General features: G+C 39.5%; 1 protein-coding gene across 2 annotated transcripts in view; it reads left to right on the top strand.

Moving 5' to 3' along the window:
- The window catches only part of NBEA (neurobeachin), an 896,160-nt gene that overhangs the window by 448,134 nt on the left and 424,111 nt on the right, over positions 1-23,915 (top strand). For both annotated transcript variants that reach the window (XM_028135810.2, XM_008158996.3), the window contains exon 36: positions 23,511-23,575. In XM_028135810.2, the coding sequence (XP_027991611.2) occupies positions 23,511-23,575 (65 nt within the window). The remainder of the gene's footprint in view (positions 1-23,510; positions 23,576-23,915) is intronic.

The raw sequence follows: 23,915 nt of genomic DNA, 5'->3' as shown, positions 1-23,915 counted from the left end.
TTGTTTAATAATTTAAATATGATGTTTTCTACAGAGTTCTTCAGTATATCACTGGTCTAATGCTGTCTTCTCTAAACTTGTTTTAAGTTTTTAAAATCAGGATTATCCTATATGTGTACCTTATTTTATATTGTGTTCTGATTGTATTGTGTTCTTTGATGAATAGCAGATTTAGTTTTCAAGTAAACTTTTGTAGGTACTGTAATAGTTTCTAATTATTTCCAGACTTTTTTAGGAAGTCTCCATCAGTGGTACTCCAAGAAAAATGGAGTGATGTTATCCCATAGGATTTCTTTAAGTTTTCATAAGTAAAGCTTAGCAGATGTCATTAGCATTTTTCTGTGCCTTATCTGTCAATAGAAAATGTTTTATAAGTTGAGAAACTTTTATGTAAAAAATAATGTCTCTCAGTATTTAAGTACTTGCTGACTTGAAGCACTGATTAAGCAAATGTAAGCTTAATAAATTATTTTTAGTCTCATTAAAAACCCAAACATGGATAAGTGACATAAAGCAGAAGTCAGCCTTGCTAGGATCTGTGTATGAAGTTATTAACATGAATTATTTTGTGGTTTTGTTTGCCTTTCTTCTTTTCTAAATACTTTATATACTTAAAAAAGGATTTTAGTGACTTCACTGATGTGATGAAGGCCATAACCCAGCACTTAAAAACGAACCACAACTGAAGTGCACTCTTCCTTTTTCAAATGATTTGGCCTTTGAACATTTAAATTTTTCATTTTTCTTCAATATGATACAGTTTAGTCAGATGGTATGAAGCAGAAAGTCATACTTTTCATCTAATTATAATAAATCTAACATTGAAGTACAAAGACACAGATAAGATGAATATGATGGTCTACTAAGGACTATTCACTCATGAGTAACAGTATTGAAAAGATTTTGGGGGTGTATAATAAGATTATGAGTGTAAGAAAATTAGGGATGGACTAGATTATTTTTTAAAGCATCTTTGGAAGTAAATCCTATATTTCATGAAGAAGTTATATCACGTTTAATTATGTAATTATTTTGTGACTTTTTATAGCATTATGATGGTTACTAAAGATTTATTAATATATTCTTCTATTTCTTAATGAGTCTAGTGTTCATCTACAAAGTTGCCCATTATGTAGCTCAATTTGAAATCAATAAAGAAAAAAACTGTGGCATGGTATATTAAATTGAATATAATTAAATTCTATATATGTATGGTTTCAAACAGTGATGCTGTAAACCAAGAATAAGATTTTGTGGAAGGTTTTACTGAGATAGTCTAAAGAGAGACCCCTTAAAGCTAATAGGCATTCTATCAACATTAGTAGGGAAGGAGGTTCAGTCTTAGGAAACAGTCTGAACAAAGGTCTGGAGACAAGTGAACCTGTATGTGCTCAGACCAGTGACCAGAATCATTGGAGGCACATCAGAAATTAAGTAACCAGATTATATTTATTTGGGCTTGTTTGGTTATGTGGGGAATTACCCAATTCCAGGGTATGCATGAAACAATACTTTCCTTGAGGTTATCTATACTAATAATAGAGTAATATATGCTAATTAGACCGTATAGACCGGACGTCTCCCGATGTCCTTCTGGACAAAGCCATGATGGCGGGGGCCGAGGCAGAGGTAGTTAGGGGCAGTCAGGCTGGCAGGGGAGAGCTGTTAGGGGCAATCAGGCTTGCAGGGGAGAGCTGTTAGGGGCGATCAGGCTGGCAGGGGAGAGTGGTTAGGGGCGATCAGGCCCACAGGAAGAGGCGGTTAGGGGCATCAGGCAGGCAGGCAAAGATGGTTAGGGGTGATCAGGCAGGCAGGCAGAGGCAATTAAGGGCAATCAGGCAGGCAGGCAGGTGAGCAGTTAGGAGCCAGCAGTCCTGGATTGCAGGAGGGATGTCAGACTGCTGGTTTAAGCATCCTGGATTGGAGAGGGTGCAGGCCGGGCTGAGGGACCCCACCCCCATCCTGTGCACGAATTTTGAGCACCAGGCCTCTAGTTTTTAGTATAAAATATTGTAGTGTATTAGTAGGACAGAATTGAAGTTGATAAGAAATTTCTAACTTGTGAATAGTAATGAGTGTTTTGTGGGTTTTGCCTTCATAGTCATGCCTCTATTTTTAGAAGGAATGAAGATAAAGTTTCATTCCTGAATATCTAACAAGTTCCTGCCTTTTTCTCTGGAAGATGCCTGACCCCAACTCTCATCTGTGGTATAATATCATATCAAAGTTAAAGGAACACAATGGGCATTTAAATTTTGGAGTTGCAATGATTGTATCATCTCTATTGCCATAAAGTTTGTAACATCCCAAAGTATAAATAAAAGTTAAGCTGAAGATTGAAAATGTGGTGATGAATAAATATCATTTTCAACTTGGGTCATAATAATGATTTTAAATTATTAGGTATTAGAGGCCTGGTGCACGAAATTCATGCACGGATAGGGTTCCTATGCCTGGCCAACAATCAGGGCCCATCTGTTGGGTGACTGGTGGGGCGATGTGGGGAAGGGGGGGGGGGTGGCGCCCTGCTGGCACGCGCCTTGGCTGGCCTGGGGCATGCAGGCTGGGGCAGATCCTGCATTGAGCGTCTGCCCTCTGGTGGTCAGTGCATGTCATAGCGACCAGTCATTTCCCCATTTGGTCAGTTTGCATATTAGGCTTTTATTATATAGGATTATCCAAGAAAATATAGACATTTTGGAGGGAAAAAAGAGGTTATAAGATTAAATAATCAGAAAAATTCTATTTATTATATCTTGGGGAGAATGCCTACTGAACAAATCTAATAGGAGGGTAGACTCAGCTATTTATTAGCTACAGCATCCCTCTATGAAAATTTAATCAAAGATGTAAAAAGCATAAAATTCAAATTACTGTTTATCATTTACATGAGGTCTTCTATTGTTGATTTCTTTTACTTCAACTGGAGAAGTTAGGAGGTATAATCAATTTTGAGTCAGTCACTTTTATGTTATAAAATACTTTTCTAAGCAACCTATAATGTATGTGATCTACACTTTCATTCTTGTATACTAATTAGTTCATATTCAACCCAAAGTATAAACGAAGGAAAATGATGGATGAACAGTAGTTCTGAGTTCATCTGTGTGACAAGGGTTAAATATGAAAATGAGAAATGACAGTCCTATTCTAATGTCTGAATTCTCATAAGTCTACTAAAATTGGGACAAGAAGAAATCAGTAAGCCTTGGCCACTTGTAGGTTAATCCTAAAGAGTGCTATAGTTTCTGTGGTAAAGGAGGAATGTAGCATATTCTAAAGGTTTAGATTTCCCAGCATCACTGACAGACCACCTCCCTGACCTAAAAGCCTTTTCTATACTTTGCCACAATATCTTCCCCTTTCCTTCTTCCCAGCTATTTTGGTTTGTTTCTCCTCAATTTTATTTTTCCACATTTATATTATATAAATTCTTTGGGTACATCGTAACAACTTTGAAAAATAGTGTAAGCAATGTTTATATGGGGTGTCCCAAATGTATACATACATTTTGAATAATTTTAAAGGCAGTGCTTATTTATTTTTCAAAAATATATATTTCTTGATTTCAGAGAGGAAGGGAGAGAGATATAGAAACATCAATGATGAGAGAGAATCATTGATTGGCTGCCTTCTACACGCCCCACACTAGGGATCCAGCCTGCAACCTAGGCATGTGCCCTGACCTGGAATCGAACCTTGACCTCCTGGTTCATAGGTCAATGCTCAACCATGGAGCCACTCCAGCCTGGCATAAAGGCAATGTTTAGTAAAATACATTTCATTTTCAAAATGGAGGTATCAGCTATTACAGTGTGTATAAATATTTTGGGACACCCTGTATATTTCACAGTCCTACAACTATTTTATATATATATTCTCTCTAATAATAGGCAAATATGCAAATTGACCATACCTCCAACACACCTACAAGCCACGCCCACAAGCCACACCCACCATCCAATCAGAGCGAGTATGCAAATTAACCCAAACCCAGATGGCTACAGCCACAGAGAGCAAGGTTTCCTAGGTAACAGAGGAAGGCAAGCTTTCCGCCTGCCCTAGCCAGGACTAAGCCTCCACTCAAGCTACAAAGTTTCAATTATAGAAGGTAAACAAATTCAAACAAATGGCGGCAGAATGGAGCTTGAGAGAGCAGGCCAGGGTTGCCGCCGGCAACAGGGGAAGCAAAGCTTTCCGCACAACCTGGCCGGGCAGACCCGCTTAAGGCAACAAAGTTTCAATTATAACCCCAACACAAATGGCTGCCGGCCGGCCTGGGAGGGAGCCCCAGGCTTGGCTCCGCTCCAGGCTACAAAGTTTCAATTGTAGAAGGAAAATAAATTCCAGATACCAGGGCCTCCGCTTGCGTTGCGAGGGGACGTGGCCGGCCTGCAAACCACCACAGGCCCCTCACTCAGGCCGCCCCACGCCCCAAGGGAACCCGCACCTGATCCAGGACGCCCTTTGGGGCAAACCAGCTGGCCCCCACCCCTGTACCAGGCCTCTATCCTACCTAATAAAAGAGTACTATGCAGATTGATCATCACTGCAACACACAATATAGCTGCCCCCATGTGGTCAAAGATCCTGCCCCCATGTGGACACAAGATGGCCACCACAAGATGGCCAGCAGGAGAGGGCAGTTGGGAGGCACCCGGCCTGCAAGGAAGGGCAGTTGAGAGGGACCAAGCCTGCAAGGGAGGGAAGTTGGGGGCAAACAGGCTGGCAGCAGAGTGGTTTAGGGGGTGATCAGGCTGGCAGGCAGGCAAGCAGTTGGGAGCCAACAGTCCTGGATTGTGTGAGGGATGTCCGACTGCCCGTTTAGGCCCGATCCCCATCAAGGGGTCCCATATTGGAGAGGGTACAGGCTCGGCTGAGGGACAACCCCCTCCGTGCACAAATTTCGTGCACTGGGCCTCTAGTATATATATATATATTATTAGGACAAGGGAACGTATATTCTCTTGGTTTTTTTGATAGTTTTTTTTTCTTTGTCCTATGTATGTTTCAACATACTTTATTTTTACTAGCTATCATATAATGAGTAACTTTGGTCTCCTCCTTTTCTTCAACTGCAAATTTCCTCATGATCATGTTTTCTGTGGTTTTGTTGTTTAAATGACTATAGATTCACAAGAAATTTTAAAAATAATAGTCTTCCTCAAATAATGCTATCTTACATAAATATGATACAGTATCAAAACCGATATTGATATTGGTAAAATACTGCTAACTAGACTGCAGACATTATTCAGCTTCCAATATTTTGAAATTCATTCGTGTGAGCATCTAGAGATCAATGCAATTTCATTATATTGATGTAATTACCACCTCTATCAAAATACAGGATCATTACTATTACTTCATGTCTTCCCAGTTATTTCAAACTCTTTTTTTCATGAAGCTTCTCTGGCTTATTATTATACTAGGGGCCCAGTGCACGAATTTGTGCACCTTGAAAGGAACTGTGCCGCGAGGCTGCAGTGGGCACAGAGGCAGGTCTCGGCCATCCTCTGCGCCTCCACCCGGCCCCTCCCACCACGGCCCTGGTCCCCTGTCTGCCAGCAGCCTCACTCCTGCCACCGCTGCTCCCATGTGCTGACAGTGCTGGCCCTGCTCACACCTGCTGATGACACTGAGCGATTAGGGCCCACGCCAGCAGCGGGTGTGAGTGGGACTGATGCCATCCGTGGGTGTGAGAGGCGGCTGCTGCCCAGATCACCCCTCAGGAGCAGGGGGAGGTGGAGAAGCCCTCAGGGGCGATTGGGGCCAGCAGCTGCCGCTCACACCCACTGACAGTGCCGAGTGATCAGGGCCGGTGCCGGGTGCCGGCAGTGGTTGTGAGCGGCAGCTCTGGCGCCAGCAGCGGGTATGAGCGGGGCTAGCACCAGCAGCAGGTGCAAGCAGGCGGCGGGACTGCGGCACATGGGAGCAAAGAATTTTCAGTAACCACCAGAGGCCTTGGTCTGGTGCCCCCGCTCACCTGCTCCACCATCCCGCCACGGCAGACACCCACCGTGTTCCATACTCTGCTGCCTACTGCCAACACCTGCCATGTTCCATGTGTGCCCCCTAGTGGTCAGCGCATGTCACAGCGACTGGTTGTTTGGTTGTTCAGTTGTTTTGTCGTTTGGTCTTTTGCATATTGGGCTTTTATTATATAGGATGGTTCTACTCACTCCATCATTCCCCCTAGCATTTAAAGTACATATATCTAGATAGTAAATATATGTACTTGTACATGTTTACATGTTTTAATTGGATAACCTTATAGGTGATAAAGGCATGATTTTCTTATTACATTGGAATTTCTTTTAGAATAAGTATCATATCCAATATATCCTCTCTTTTTAAACAATTCTATTTAGCCAATAAAGAAAATAAGTATTATATAGTCTCGTCACCATATTTATTTAACATTTATTGAGAGCATTTTCATAGAATGTTTATTTAAAACTATCCAAAAGGAAAAACTACTTAAGGATAGCACAAAAATCTTAAGTCTTCCAAGGTCATTTTATAGATATTTTATTAAATTATGCTACACATTTACACCATAACAAAGTTTATTTTTCTGTTGACAATGATGTCTTCTGTTTTGCTCATTATTGTGTCATCCACACCTAGAACAATGTTCAGCACATAGTATAGATATTTATAAATTACTTATTGAGTTAATTCATGAGTAAAAGAAAAACAGCCCTCAATATTATTTGATTATTTTTTAAAATTGTGGTAAAATTGATATTTTTTAAAAGTACCATTGTAACCATTTTTTTTTTTGTTAATCCTCACCTGAGGGTAATTTTCCATTGAAATTTAGAGAGAGCGTAAGGGATGAAAGAGAGAGAGAGAGAGAGAGAGAGAGAGAGAGAGAGAAACATCAATGTTAGAGAGACACATGGATTGGTTGCCTTCCTTACACACCAGACCTGGGGTCAGGGTTCCAGCTTGCAACTGAGGTAAGTGCCCTTGACAAGAATTAAATTCACGACCCTTCAGTCCACAGCTGACACTCTAACCATGAGCAAAACTGGCTAATGCTTAACCACTTTTAAGTGGCATTAATTCAGTGGCATTAATTACATTCACAATGATATATAATCACCACCATTATTTATTTCCAAAAATTTTAACACCCCAAACAAAAACTCTGTACCCACTAAGCAGTTATTCTCTATATGTCCCTCCCCGAAATTCTCTAATTCACATTTTCTCTATGATTTGCCTATTATCAGTATTTAATAAAAGTGAAATCATACCATATTTGTACTTTGTGTCTGGTTTATTTTTCTTAACATATTTTCAAGGTTAATTCCTGTAACATGTATCAGAACTTCATTCCTTTTATGGTTGAATGATATTCTATTCTTTGTAAAGTTCTATATTTTATATATCCATTAATCTTTTGATAGACACAGGCTGTTTTTACTTTTTGACCATTGTAAATAATGCTGCTATTAACATTGGCCTACAAGGATCTATTTGAGTTTATATTAGCAATTATTTTAGGCTTATGCCTAGGAATGGAATTTCTGAATCATGTGCTAATTCTATGTTTAACTTTTCAAGGATTTGCCAACCAGTCTTCCACAACGGTTGCCCCATTTTACATCTTCATGAGGAATGGACATGTTTTCCAATTATTTCATATCATCTCCAACACTTACCTCTTTTTTTTTCTGTTTTAAATTGGGGTTGCTGTTGTTTTTCATTTTAGTCATCCTAGTAAGTGTGAGGTGATGTCTTCTGGTTTTGATGTGTATTTCCATAAGACTAATAATTGCATCTTCTAATGTATTGGCCATGTGAATGTTTTATTTGGAGAACTGTCTATCCCAGTTATTTCCCAATTTTTAAATTGGGTTTTTATTGTTGATTTGTACATGTTTTTAATTTATCCTAATTATTAAACCCTTATCAAGTATATGATATGAAGAGATTATCTCCCATTCTGTGGGTTATTTTCATTTTCTTGATGTAGTGTTTTTGCACAAAAGTTTTTAATTTTAATAATGTCCCATTTATCTGTTGTTTTTTTTTATTGTTACCTGTGCTTTGGTATCCTACTTAACTTAATATAAGTCCTTATTATCTCATGTATATGGGTATCCTACCTAATAATAGACAAATATGCAAATTGGCCATACCTCCGACACACCCACAAGCCACGCCCACAAGCCAATCAGAGCGAGCGTGCAAATTAACCCAAACCAAGATGGCTACAGCCACAGAGAGCAAGGTTTCCTAGGTAACAGAGGAAGCCAAACTTTCCACCTGCCCTTGCCAGGCCTAAGCCTCCACTCAAGCTACACAGTTTCAATTATAGAAGGTAAATAAATTCAAACAAATGGCGGCAGATTGGAGCTTGAGAGAGCAGGCCAGGGTTGCCGCCAGCAACAGGGGAAGCAAAGCTTTCCGCACAACCTGGCCGGGCCCACCCACTTAAGGCTACAAAGTTTCAATTGTAGAAGGTAAATTAACTGCCACAGAAATGGCTGCTGCCCTGGAGGGAACAGCAGGCTTGGCTCCGCTCCAGGCTACAAAGTTTCAATTGTAGAAGGAAAATAAATTCCAGATACCAGGGCCTCCTCTTGGGTTGCCAGAGGGCGTGGCCGGCCTGCAAACCATCACAGGTCCCTTGCTCAGGCCGCCCCACGCCTCAAGGGAACCCCCACCTGATCCGGGACACCCTTCAGGGCAAACCAGCTGGCCCCCACCCCTGTACCAGGCCTCTATCCTATCTAATAAAAGAGTAATATACAGATTGATCATCACTGCAACACACAATATAGCTGCCCCCATGTGGTCAAAGATCCTGCCCCCATGTGGACACAAGATGGCCACCACAAGATGGCCAGCAGGAGAGGGCAGTTGGGAGGCACCCGGCCTGCATGGGAGGGCAGTTGAGAAGGATCAGGCCTGCAAGGGAGGGCAGTTGAGAGGGACCAGGCCTGCAAGGGAGGGCAGTTGGAGGTGATCAACCCTGCGGGAGAGGGCAGTTAGGGGTAACCAGGCTGGCAGAGGAGGGAAGTTGGGGGCAAACAGGCTGGCAGCAGAGTGGTTAGGGGGTGATCAGGCTGGCAGGCAAAAGCGGTTAGGGGCAATCAGAAAGGCAGGCAGGCAAGCAGTTGGGAGCCAGCAGTCCTAGATTGTGAGAGGGATGTCCGACTGCCCGGTGGGATCGGGCCTAAACGGGCAGTCGGACATCCCTTGATGGGTCCCATATTGGAGAGGGTACAGGCTGGGCTGAGGGACAACCCCCCTCCGTGCACGAATTTCGTGCACCAGGCCTCTAGTATATATATACAACTATGTATATATATGTATATATATGTATATATATGTGTGTGTGTGTGTGTTTTAAATTTATTTGCATAATTTAGTAATCTACTGAGATCCTGGAAATCCTTTTTTTTGTTGTTGTTGTTGTTAATCCTCACCCCAGGATATTTTTGCATTGATTTTTTTTTTTAGAGAGAGTGGAAGGGAGGGTGAGAGACAGATAAAGAGAAACATGTATGTGAGAGAGACACATCGATTGGTTGCCTCCCACACGTCCCATGACCAGGGCCAAGGATAGAGCCTGCAACCGAGGTACATGCCCTTGACTGGAATCGAAGCAGGTACTCTTCAGTCTACGTTTGGAGGCTCTATCCACTGAGCCAGACCAGCTAAGGCCTGGGAATCCTCTTTATATTTATGTGATACACCAAGTTTTCTTTTAGTAACCAACTAGATATGTTTGCATATTTCCTAATGGTTTTTCTATGATTGACTTCCATATCAGTAATCTTTTTGAACTTATAATTGATTATTCATTTTTTACATTCAGTTTTTCTTGTCATGCTTTTAGTAAGATGTTCATAAAAAATAAACAATAAAAATGAGAAAAGAGAGGAAATCTATGATGGGGGGAGAGGTAAAAGCATTTACTTGCCACCTCCCACAACCACATCAAATTTACAATGAATATACAGAACAATCATCATTCAAAACCACCTGAAAGCTGGCTGGATGGAAGTCCTACAACTAAAGAAGTAGAGATGAAAGCATGTTGAGACTGATAGGAGAGGCAGAAGTGCTGGGCGGCCTGGTCTGACACCCACATGTGCAGGTTTTTTTTAATTGGGAGGGAGACCACCCCTACAGAGGCTGCCCCTGAGGAGGTAGGGTACCCAGCCCCACACTAGACCCCCAGCCCAGGTTTCCAGAGGTGGGAAGAGAAGTCCCTATAACTTTTGGCTGTAAAAACCTGCAGGGATTGTGGTTGAGTGACATAGAGGATGCTAGAGACCTGGGCTGAAGGGAGCCATATCTGAGTCTTCATCAGCCTGGCTCACAGTTTTCTCTGACCTGGGGATTCCCTGAGACCCTGCTCCATCCAATTTGCAGTCCCACCCAAGCTGTTTGCAGCAGCTTATCTATATGAATGCACTACTGGCTCAGGCTTCAGACTTTCCTAAAATCTCAAACAAGCTGCAAACAAGGTGTCACCATGCCCCAAAACTATCAGTAAAAGGCCCAAGACCTGACACTAGTACCAGCCTCCTTTGCTTTACAGCTAGACCTCACCTGGGCACTTCCAAACCCAATACAAATAGCAGTCATGTGCAGATCTCTCTGTAGGTCCTGCCTGGAAGCCCTAGACCCAATGTACCTGATGGACAGCTTCAGACCATACCAGATTACAACTCTACACATCCATAAGTGACACAATCAAGGAGCAGACTCAGTGAGCACCAAAGCCCCACTGAAGCAAGTACTGCTCCATAGGGGTGTTTCCTGCACATCTCTCCTACTATAGTCACAGCTGGTCCACACAGCCAATTGGCCAGGAGATGACACCAAAAGTAGTCAAGGCTCAACTATAACACAACTATGCACACAAGGCCACACAGGGGTGCACCTAGAGTGCCCAGCTCAGGTGACTGGGGAGGCTGAGCCACTGGGCCCTACAGGACACCTACTACACAAGGCCACTCTTAACAACTCCAGGAGACATAGCAGCTCTATCTAATACATAGAAACAAACACAGGGAAACAGCCAAAATGCAGACCAAGAGACATGTCACAAATGAGAAAATAGAAGCAAGTAAACTACTGCATACAGAATTTCTGAATGACAGAAATGTCTATAACCAGGAGTTCAAAACCCTGGTTATAAAGTTACTCAAGGGACTTAGTGAGATTTTCGAGGATCTTAGTGAGAATGTCAAAGACATGAAAAAGGAACAGTCAGAAATTAAGCTTACACTAACTGAAATAAAGAATAATTTACAGGGATTCAACAGTAGAGTAGAAGATTCTGAGAATCAAGTCAACAATATGGAATATGAGGAAGCAAAAAAACACCCAATAAGAAGAGCAAAAAAGAAAAAGAACCCAAATATATGAAGATAGTAGTGTAAGGAGCCTCTGGGATAACTTCAGGTCTACCAACATTTGCATTATGGGGGTGCCAGAAGAAGAGAGAGAGCAAGATACTGAAATTTTATTTGAAGAAATAATGACTGAAAACTTTCCCCACCTGGTGAAAGAAATAGACTTACAAGTCCAGGAAGCGCACAGAACCCCAAACCAAAGGAATCCAAAGAGGACCACACCAAGACACATCATAATTAAAATGCCAAGAGCAAAAGACAAAGAATCTTAAAAGCAGCAAGAGAAAAACAGTTAATTACCTACAAGGGAGCACCCATACGACTGTCAGCTGATTTCTCAACAGAAACTATGCAGGCCAGAAGGGAGTGGCAAGAAATATTCAAAGTGATGAATAGCAAGAACCTACAACCAAGATTACTCTACCCAGCAAAGCTATAATTCAGAATTGAAGGGCAGATAAAGAGCTTCACAGATAAGAAAAGCTAAAGGAGTTCATCACCACCAAACCAGTATTACATGAAATGTTGAAGGGTATTCTTTAAGAACAGGAAGAAGAAGAAAAAAAAAAAGATTAAAAATATAAACAATAAAATGGCAATATATACATATCTATCAACAGTTGAATCTAAAAATCAAAATAAACAAGGAATCTAATGAACAAAATAAACTGGTGAATAAAATAGAATCAGAGACATGAAAACTTGGAACAGACTGACAAATCTCAGAGGGAAAGAGAAATGGGGGGTGGGGGTGGGAAGAGATTAGTGAAAGATCTTATATGCATACTAGAGGCCTGATGCACAAAATTCATGCAAGGGCCTTGGCCCTCGCCGCTGAGGCTTCCTCCGGAAGGTTGTTCAGCTGTTCGGTCTAATTAGCATATTACACTTTTATTATTATAGATATGCATTACCTATGGACACAGACAAAAGGGTGGTGAAAGCCTGGGTGGAGGAGGCAATGGGAGTAAAAATGAAGGGCATCTGTAATACTCTCAACAATAAAGATTTAAAATTTTAAAAAGATGAGAAAAGATACTTTGAATACTTGCATATGTTCTTAGTTTATTTTATATCTGTGTATATATATATATATATATATATATATATATATATATATATGGCATTACTCATCTGTTTTTCTTTCTACATAATATATTTTTGCTTTAGCCCATGTACTTATTAACTTGTCTAACTTATTGCACAGAATTTATAAGCTTGCCAGTTTAAATGAGCATTCATTATGGAAAATTTTGCAGAACATATCCACTTATTTTAGAGACAGTTTAAGATAAGTAGACATTAGGATACAGGAAGTAAAAAACCAGTTCTGGAGTTCCAGAAGATTTAAGATCTCAATTTTACCTTTTATTTTTACCTTGAAATACTTTTCATATTTTGAAAAATTTTGACATGGATTGAGTCTCCAAGGATACTAAATTGTGTTTTTTTTTAAAATTTTATACAAAGCAAAAGGGAATGAGGAATGTGCATTAGCTGCCATAGAGGAGGAAAAACTGTAGGGAAAAAAGATATTACATCCTGGATCTGAGATTTCTACTAGGTCGTCTAACTACCATAACATGATTGTGAAGAGAACATCGGGATTTCATTGTCATCCTTCTGGAACTTATTTGTCTTCAAAGTTTTTCATTTCAAAGGATCCTTAACTTGATATCCAATTCTCTGAAAAAGTCCTTCATCTTTAGGAAATTTTATGCATCCATGTAGAAGAGTTAAAGAATTGTGACAAAACTGTCTAAAGCCTTGGCAGTTCTCTGCAGATATTTAAACCCAGTTTAGTATGTTTCCGTGTGAAGATAAGAATTCAATGCCTATGTGTAACCTATCTTTTCTTATGGCTGTTCATTTTCTTTAATAGTGGGGTGAGTTTGTGTGTGTGTCTGTGTGTTTTCTGAAATGGCAGAAGACGTTCTGGAATGATTTGTAGATAAGATTTTAAAATAATACTTTTTTGCTGTCATTGCCAAGCAATTATTTTTATTAAAATGACAATCAATTATTTTTCTCTCCTTGTATACATTCTCATGTATGCCTTTTCATTGTTTTAAGTAATTTCTCTAAGCCTACATTTAAGAGAATTGTTAGCGAGTTAGGACGGTAATTAAAGTATTTATTCCCTGTGTAGCTATCCCATTTGTTAATTCTCATGGTACTTTATACCTGAGGAACCACAGCAAACAAATATTCAAAACTCCTCTATGCTTTGTACTTTTGTTGTCACAAAGTTTTACATTTCTCCCTTTTCAGTATTTTCCCAAATTATTTTTGAAACTCCTAGAATCACAATGATGTGCATTTAAGAAAACAAAACCAAAATTGCTTCAGTGTAAAAGAATATAATCATTGCCTAACCTAATTCATTACTCACATTTTAATACATTCATTATAAGCTAACACGTTCAGTCTTACAAAAATACCATTTATCATAATGAAATACCATGTTAGAGTTTCAAAGGATCTTAAGAATGGCCTTAGTTTAGAGATGTGTATATTTTAATAATTATGACATAAATTTTGATGTAATTATAATTCAATAGTATACTATTTTACAAAGGAAGTTTAATTGAACAATTTTTAGGAAAATATACATATCACTTTATGACAACTATATTACCCAGCTTTAGGTACTTTGGGATTTTATGAGTGCAGGCTTGTCTAGAAGGAGAAATGACCTAGATCAGTGGTTTTGAACACTATCTTCACATTAAAATTATTTGGGAAGCTTTAAAATAATACTGGTTCCTGGGCCCTATTCTTAGATATTTTTATGATATAATTAGTACATTTTAACAACTCCCCTGTTGATTCTTTTGTTCAGGCAAAATTGGGAACCACAGATTTAAGTGATTTCATAGATTTGTGAGGATTAAATCAATCAACAACAAAAATAACTGAGAACATACAGTATGCCAGTCACTTGCTACTTACTGGGTATACATAGTTAAATAAAACAAGATCCTTCCTTTTATTAAGGAGTTTATGATCTACTGGGAGGACATATGTATAAGTAGATCACTACAAAATATAAATAATTATATTTAAGAGGGAATGTTCTCTGATTAATAAAAATACAAAATATTAAGTGCTGAAGAAATAATGATTCTAGCTTGATCCTATTTCCCATTTCCAAAGTTTTGAAGTTATTTCACTGACACACTTAAAGATTTCTTACTTAGCCAGCACGAACTCTTAGTATTGCCCTTTTCCATAGGAATAAGGAATAAAAAACTAATCTATAGCTTGGGATGACTGAAGAATGTGCTAGTCCCTTTTTTCCTATAGGATACTATTTTTCCCATTCCACTTTTTTCCTTTGCACTTAATAATTTTTGTTGACTGCTCAATTCTGTGTACCATATTTTACCAAGGATGTAAAGAGATTGGATTTTCATCTAAATGCTCCCCAAAAGTTGTGCTACTTTCACAACTGTCATTCATAAATCTTTAAACAAGATTTTAAAAACACATTCAATTTTCTGTGGGGAAAAATATACTTGTGAGGAATATTTTGTTCTCCCTTTTTCTCTTTCTCATTTAAAATTTTCTTCATTAGTTGAAAGAAATAAACTTGTATTTTCTTTATTGCCATATGAAATAAATTTCTTTAAAATTCACCAAAATAATTAAAGACTTAAGTAAATGTCTTATGCTAACTCTCAGAAAACAGCTGGTGAAAACTCATGTTTAAAATTTATAGTTTTATTGCTACTTGTGTGGCTTAAATCCTCACTTCTCCAGCTCCTCTACTGAAGTATCCCCCTGGGACACAGCGGGTAACAGGGAGGGGTTGAAGGGCTGATACAAACTGTAACCCATACAACCCACCATAAGCACAAACATTCTTTGTTCTTATATTTTAAATTCATATTTAACTATATTCTTTTATTGCTTATAATCGTGAATTAAATTACTTGGCTTTTTTTCTGTTGGACACTAGGGGTATGAGTTTGTCCAGGGCATTAGTTTATCTCTTGCCTGAGATTTTCATATCTCCTATAACAATTTCAAAAACAAAAGCTTTCACAAACCTCTTTCTTAAGGAAAGGCAATTGGCACCATTTTTGTGACCTTACAAGTTGTTCATATTTTAACAGAGATGGCCTTGACACGTTGAAATTGTGTAAATTGGTTATCATAGTTGATGAGAAACGTTAGAAAACATTCAAAACTAAATTACACTCTGATATTAGGTAGAATACACTGTGGCTCTTCCTTGGGTCAAGGCCTGCAGAGCTAGTCTTGTGCTTCCAACCATAGCACATTGATGCATAACTCAGTAGGCTTCTGTGTCATAGAAAACATATTTATGTTTGTCAAGTAAATAAGTAATAGAAATTGAAAAAAACTATACCAGGGAGTATAATATTCATTAAATTTTAGACATAAGGATATTTTTCTTTGTTTTTCATACAGTGTCACTAACCTTCTATAATTAAAGTCTTGTTGCCTTAATGCTGTAGTATAGTCTCTGAAAATTATATCATCTATTTCTTCTGCCCCTACAGTTATCACAGATGAGTAAAATACGGCTCTTTGTTCAAAGATGCAGTACCTAAAGTCTAATCATATTATGTGCACATAAAACATATAAAGAGTAAACTGAGATTGCAGACATATGAGAAAATACCATTAAGCAAATTAGTGTTGAACTCCTATATTGGAAAATTGGTATTTCAGCGTATGTTGTTTGAAAATCCTGTATCAGATAAGTATTTGAGATTTACTCATGTCTGAGGACAGAAGATCGGGACAATCAGAGGTAGCAGAAGAAGTAGGTAGTTAGGCAGCTTCTTAAATTTCCTGTAAAGGTTTGGAGAAGAACAGAAAATGTCTGAGACAGAAAGAGAGAGGGAAAGAAAGAGGAGAGAGAGAGAGTTTTTGTAATCAGCATTGCTTTTTCATGTCTTCACAGAAAAAGAACCCACTTGGTCTGTGCTTTCACAGAAGAAACTCTGTGTTAGGTTAGTTAGGAGCATTCTTAACAGGGACAGGGACATTTTAAAAAAATTATCTTCATTTTTATGGTATTACAGATGTCCCCCACTTTTTCCCTATTGACCTCCTCCTTCCCACTCCCATCCCCTCCCTAGCCCACTATTGTCTGTGTCCATGGGTTTTATATATTTTAAAAGATTACATTACCTGTCACATAGCTTTATATCCTATATAATAAAAGCCTAATATGCTAAGTGTCCAGTCGTCTGGTCATCCATTTCACCAATCAAAGTATAATATGCTAATGATATGCTAAGGCTGCTCAACTGCTCACAGTGACGTGCACTGACCACCAGGGAGCAGACATTCGACCAGTCGCTATGATGTGCACTGACCACCAGGGGGCAGACGCTCCGACCAGTAGGTTAGTTTGCTGCTGGGCTCTGGCCCATTGGGACTGAGTGAGAGGGCCTGGACATGCCCTGGAGCCCTCCTGCAGTCCCTCCCCGGCTGGCCAACCTCCCACGCCCCTCCCCAGCCCCGATCGTGCACCAGTGGGGTCCCTAGGCCTGGTTGTACCCTCGCAATTTGGGACCCCTCGGGGGATGTTGGAGAGCCGGTTTCGGCCTGATCCCGCAGGCCACGCCAAGTGGTGCACGAATTCATGCACTGAGCCTCTAGTCTCTAATAATAACAATGGGGAATTGCATGTGAATGCAGCTTACCCAATAAGTCATTAATAATATTTATTGAGTATTACTTATATGGCTTAGTTTCAGCAGGTGGTAACAATGAAAATTATAATAGCATATAGGATATAAAACCACATTTTTCTCTTCATCATAAAAACAAGAAGCTATCTTTCAAACTCCTACCAAATTTTTTCTTAGCTTTAACTGCAAAATTTTTTGAAAGAGTATATTTCTAGCTACTATACTCTTTGCTTTAATTACCTTTCATTCATCAACCCAGTTCAATCAGACTTTCATCTACTGAATTCTAGCTACCAAATCCCAGGACCTCTCCTGCGTCCTCATCATACCTAACATTTTTCACACGTGGAAAAATTAACCATGTAACAATATACAAGCAAAAGTAATGATAGGTTTCTAATGCCTAATCTGCAAAATTTAGAGAATAAAATGAAAAAGGACACAGTCCCACCAGCACAGAAAGATTCAGGAAATTTCTCTTGGGCAAGAAGACCTCAGCCCTCTTTTTAAGGTAGGAAGCTTCGAGAAAATAGCAACTCTAACTTCAGGCCTTTGAGGAGGATAGTTAACTCAAATACAAAGCCTGTCAGTGGCATTCTCATCGAACAAATTAAAGAATTATATTGCCTGCTAATCCATAAAAATCAATTCTGGAGGAAAAAATACATGCATTGCAATAATAAATTTCCACATGTAATTTTTGATAAGTCTTCCATATTCAAAACTTCTCTGTAATCTGATAAAATTAACTATTTCCTTCTTTTTTTAAAATATATTTTATTGATTTTTTACAGAGAGGAAGGGAGAGGGATAGAGAGTTAGAAACATCAATGAGAGAGAAACATCAATCAGCTGCCTCCTGCACATCCCCCATTGGAGATGTGCCCACAACCAAGGTACATACCCTTGACCGGAATTGAACCTGGGACCTTTCAGTCTGCAGGCTGATGCTCTATCCACTGAGCCAAACCAGTTAGGGCAACTATTTCCTTCTTGACAGTCTATTAGTCTGCATGCCATATAAGTCTCCTGGTTCTTTAAAGAAACTGTTATTTTGTAATACTTTTGTTACACTATTACAAAAGAAAAAGTTTAATTTTGAAATAATTTTAAAATTTGTGTAGATAGTTTAAAGACATAACAAAGCAAAACAAAAATCAGAACCCTACTTCACCCCTGAGGCACATTTAGTTGAGGCGGCTACTCTAACATGGGAAAGAGTTAAAAGAAATATACTCTTTTAACTCTTTCCCATATTATTAATCAGTATCCTATATAATAAAGAGATAATATGCAAATTGACCATCACCCCAAGACACAAGATGGCCGCCCCCATGGGGTCAAAGATGGCCACCCCATGTGAACACAAGATGGCCACCACAAGATGGCCAGCAGGGGAGGGCAGTTGTGGGTGATCAGGCCAGCAGGGGAGGGCAGTTGGGAGAGACCAGGCCTGCAGGGGAGGGCAGTTGGGAGGGACCAGGCCTGCAGGGGAGGGCAGTTAGGGGTGACCTGGCCGGCAGAGGAGGGCAGTTAGGGGCGACCAGGCTGGCAAGGGAGGGCACTTAGTGGTGACCGGGCCAGCATGGGAGGGCAGTTGGGGGGGAACAGGCCTGCAGGGGAGGGCAGTTGGGGGTACCATGCCTGCGGGGGAGGGCAGTTCAGGGGGACAAAGCCTGCAGGGGAGGGCAGTTGAAGGAACCAGGCCTGCAGGGGAGGGCAGTTGGGGGCAATCAGGCCTGCAGGGGAGGGCAGTTGGGGGCAACCAGGCCTGTAGGGGAGGGCAATTGGGGGTGATCGGGCCAGCAGGGGAGGGCAGTTGGGCGTGATCGGGCCAGCAGGGGAGCAGTTAGGTGTCAAGCAGGCTGGCAGGGGAGTGGTTAGGGGGTGATCAGGCTGGCAGGCAGGCAAGCAGTTGGGAGCCAGCAGTCCTGGATTGTGAGAGGGATGTCCGGCAGTCGGACATCCCCCGACTGGTCCCAGATTGGAGAGGGTGCAGGCTGGGCTGAGGGACACCCCTCCCCACCCCCCAGTGCACCGGGCCTCTAGTGCTTTTAATAATTTTGAAGGTATTATTTTCTTTCTTGCTGTCTTTTTGTTTTGGTGTTGAGAAGTCTAGTGTCCTTCTAATCCTTGATTCTTTATTTAAAATTGTTTTTCCTGTTAGCCTTTTCCTTAACCCTGGTGTCCTGAAATTTTATGATGATTAGCCTTGCTGGAGATGTCATGTCATATGTTTAATTCCGGGGGAAAATTTGAAATTTCTTTGATAATTTTCTCTCATCCATTTTCCCTAATCGGGGGGTAGTTGCTATCAGTGGGTATTGGCCTTTCAGCAGCACATCCTCTACTTTTCTTTATCGCTTTTGTTTTCCTTGCATCTCATAGTCTTTTGGTTGTATCTTACTATCTTTCTGTTTTCCGGGAGTTGTTTTTAAAGCTTCAGTTTTGTTTTTTATAATTGCAGTAACTTTGCATATCACCTGTATAATTACAGTGTTATTTTTCTGTTTCTTCACTGTCTTTCCTTTTCAGGTTTCCTTTCTTGTTGTATTTTTTTGTTGTTGTTATTCCTTGTATCCTTCTTCTACTCTTGTCTTGATCTCTGTCTTGCATATCAGGTTGCCAGGAGGACTGTAGGTAATGACTTCAAAAGAAAAGTGACATTGGTAGCTTAGACACAGGCTCCAGCACCTGTACAGCGAGGGCCAGCCAGCTCTCACCGGAGCTCGAGCTTCATGTAACTCGGGCACCTGCTCTGGCTTGAGAACTAAAGACAGTGCCAGCTCTAGAACTAGAGCCAGGTCTAGAACCAGCTGTAGCACTAGAGCCAACTCCAGAGATAGAAGTAATTCCTTCATTAACTAGAACCAGCTGCAACAATTCCAGAACCAGACCTAGATTGAATTTAGGAGCTAAGCCAGCTTCTGCACTAGCTCCAGAGATAGAGCTAGAGCCAGCTATAGAGCTACAGCCAACTCCAATATGAGCTGTTGTATCAGCTCCAAACTTAGTATCGACTCCAGCTCCAGAGCCAGTATCAGCTCCAGATCTAGCATCATCTCCATTGCCAATTCTCACACCAGATTTGGCATCAGTGCCAACGTTAGAGTGAGCCCAGAACTAGGACCAGTTCTAACAGTACTATTCTGGGCTGGAGCCAGCCTTGCCAGCACCAGCTCCAGCACCAGAGCTTTTCTTCTCCTTCCCTTCCTTAGAATGACATCTGTTTTGTTTTTTGTAGTTTTGTTTTCATATTTACTATTGTGTGTGGTTTACTATATGTGAATTTTACAAATTCAATTATAATTTAACTTTTTAATCATTATAAAAAGAGAATGATATTAATGATTAAAGGGTCTTGTATCTTTTTCTCTGAGCCAATGTATATAGTGGATTATTGTATTTTGAATAATATTATAGTATTTTTCTTTTCTTCTTAAATTCTGGAAGATCTTTTCTTGTCCCATTCAACTGCTCCTTTTTTCCATCTTAAAAATGTGAATGGTTCCCAAGAATCAGCCTAAATTTTTTTATCTTCTTTCTGTTTATTCTTCTTTGGAGACTTGCCTAATTCTGTGCCTTAGTCATTATTTCTATCTAAAGAATTCTTCATTCCTTTTTTATATGCCATCATCATTCTAAATTCAACAAATATAAACTGAAGACAAACTTACAATTTTTCCCAAATGTGTACCATTCTTTAGTATGTTCATAAGAATATTACTATTCCCTCTGTCATTCATGTTAAAAACTTAATAATCTTATTTGACTCACTCTTCTACTTTAGCCCTTAAATCTAATTTCTCATTTAGTCCTGGCATCTCTTCTTTGTGATATCTCTTAATTTTCATTTCCCAGTTCATAATTGGAGTTTATTGTCTGTCTTCTGAAAGGGCCTATAAAACAACTCCCTACTATTTCCCCTCACTCAGAAATGACAAATTACTTTTCTAAAACACTAATTTCTTGGATGTAGTGTTGCAGTCATATACTTTCATTGGCTTTTTCATCCTATAAGCTCTAATATCTTCAGCTTAGCTCAGATTTATTTCTACTATTCTATATAATAGAAGCCTAATATGCTAAGTGCCCAGTCGTCTGGTCGTCCATTCAATCAAGCAAAGGGTCATATGCTAATGATATGCTAAGGCCGCTTAACCGCTCACTACAATGTGCACTGACCACCGGGAGCAGACAGTCGACCGGTTGACCATTTGCTATGAGGTGAACTGGCTACCAGGGGGTAGACACTCCGACCGGTAGGTTAGCTTGCTGCTGGTAGACACTCCGACCGGTAGGTTAGCTTGCTGCTGGGCTCCAGCCCATCAGGACTGAGTGAGAAGGGCTGGATACGCCCTAGAGTCCTCCCTTGAACCCTCCCTGGCTGGCCAACCTCTATATTCTTCCCCACCCTTCGTCCTCTGGTGGGGTCCCTCGGCCTGGCCTGTGCCCTCTCACAATCCAGGACCTCTCAGGAGATGTCAGAGAGCCGGTTTCATCCCGATCCCGCAGGCCAGGCCGAGGGACCCCACTGGTGCATGAATTTGTGCACTGGGCCTCTAGTTCCTCATAAAATATTGCAGATAAGCATCTCATGGACTGACAGTGCCTTACACATATGTTTTGTTTGATCTGAACAGAGTTTTAAAAAACATTTTATTCTGTGATCTTTTAGACAGTATAATTTGGGGTGCATATGTAATACCTGAATGCACATTGTGAAATATCCTCTTTAAAAATTCTATTCATATTAGAAGTTTATACTGATAAAGAGCCTTGATGTACAAACAGCATCATAAAGAAAACTGTCTATAAGAAATTGTCTGCAAGAATCTACTCTTCTGAGTGACATGACTCTTGTTATGTAAAAATCAATTCTTTCTTTAAGTTAATATCACAGTAAATGTCAAGTATTCCTGATAAAATGGCACATTGTGGTTTATTTTTTTGCAGTAATTATAGGCTATATAATGGTAATATGTAAAATATTTAAGAGGACAGTAGTAAGCCATTTTTTTAGATATATTTTTATTGATTTCAGAGAGGAAGGAAGAGGGAGAGAGAGATAGAAACATCCATGATGAGAGAGAATCGTGGATCAGCTGCCTCCTGCAAGTCCCCCACTGGGGATCGAGCCCACAACCTGGGCATGTGCCCTTGACTGCAATCGAACCTGGGACCTTTCAGTTTGCAGGCCAATGCTCTATCCACTGAGCCAAACTGGCTAGGGTGGTAATAAGTAATTTTGTTAAAATGTAGGAAAAAGTTTCCTATAATTTTTCAACAGAAATTATTTGAAAGATTTTAGTAAGCTCTGTAAAATACAATAACAATCTTATCATTTTGATAAACTTTAGTTAAAGGTTGAAGCTAAAACACTTTGCTAAAAATGACATCATTTAGGTCTCTTTTTTTCTTTATAAAATAATTACTGACCCCAGGCTACCACATCACTCTTCCCGAGTTGTTGATTCTCTCTTGGGGAAATGTGGTTTAGTGGGTTGTTCTTCTATAATTCTTCATAAATTTACTTAGAATAGAGAATATTTACATACCAAACACCTACTTTTGGGGACCACATCAGAAATGGCTACTGACACGCGTGTCATAGGTTTGCCATCACTGAGTCTTAAGGTATGTGAGGCCAGCGCTTTAATTGTTAACTCACAGAGAAAAAAAAGTCTATAGATGACTGACATAAGTGACCAATAAGGACTTTTTTATATATAAAATGTACTAGGGAAGTAATTACTTATAGTACTATTGAAGTGGATATAATTTTAATCCAAAAATTATAATTTACCAGCTATATTTAAAAAAGACTCCCAAAATTAAAATTACTGGGATAAACCAATAACCAAAAATTATTTAAAGCATATTCTAAATATGTCATAGGAAGAGTATAACATTTGGATATAGTTTTAATATTAAATATTTATTTTTATAAGTTTTAAAAGAATTTATTTACTATTAAAATAATTTATATACATTTTATATGCTTTTCAGTCATTTGGACTACATACATAACTATAACATTTCATTTTCAAATTAATCTAAATATGTTGTTTATATTTCTAATTTTCATTTTATAACCTCATTGAAAATTTTCTATATCAGGGACTAAAATTTCTATTCTAATATTTCTAACCCTTATATAACCACTAGGCATTTGGTCTCTTTTGGAAGGAAGGACACTTTGTGCTGAGAATTTGTGATCTGTACCTATGACCTCACTTTCTATTTCAGTGGGCATCAAGCCTGAAATTTAGTGGGAATTCGATAGCACCTTTTAAACTGAGTAGCACAGTAACATTTGTTAATTTTTTTAAAGTTTTAGAAATATCATCACATGGAAGTTATTTTAACAGCACCAACATGATCCTTAAACAAGATGCTACTTTGCTTTACATACTCATTTTTATGACACTGGTTTGGTTTCTCCTTTTAGGAATGGCAAAATTCTATTCAGAAGAATGCAGGACTTGCTTTTATTGAACTCATCAACGAAGGAAGGTAATTAATTTTACAATTTTTATTCCACTGCACATTGTATCCCACTGGGCAACTGATTTTTCCTGCCATCTGGTCAAAAAATGTGTAAGAAAATGTTTTAATTAAGTAATTTACCAAAGAAACTTTGAAGGAACAAAATTTAAAATGTTGAAAATATTTATTCAGGCATGAGCATGTCTGAAATAAAGGGACAAGCTTTAGAAGGTTTTTTGTGAGATTGGAGCCACATCTCACTAAGCAGTAACGTTGTTTTACATGGATTCAGTGAACCCCGTCTGCAGTCCCATCTGGCACTCCGTCTGGTTCCAGGGTTATGCCCCATGTGGACTCTCCGCCTGTC

This window comes from Eptesicus fuscus, chromosome 8, assembly GCF_027574615.1.
Source record: "Eptesicus fuscus isolate TK198812 chromosome 8, DD_ASM_mEF_20220401, whole genome shotgun sequence".
Classification (NCBI taxonomy): domain Eukaryota; kingdom Metazoa; phylum Chordata; class Mammalia; order Chiroptera; family Vespertilionidae; genus Eptesicus; species Eptesicus fuscus.
Note: the sequence above shows the minus strand (reverse complement) of the source record. Positions and strands in the feature narration are given on the sequence as shown.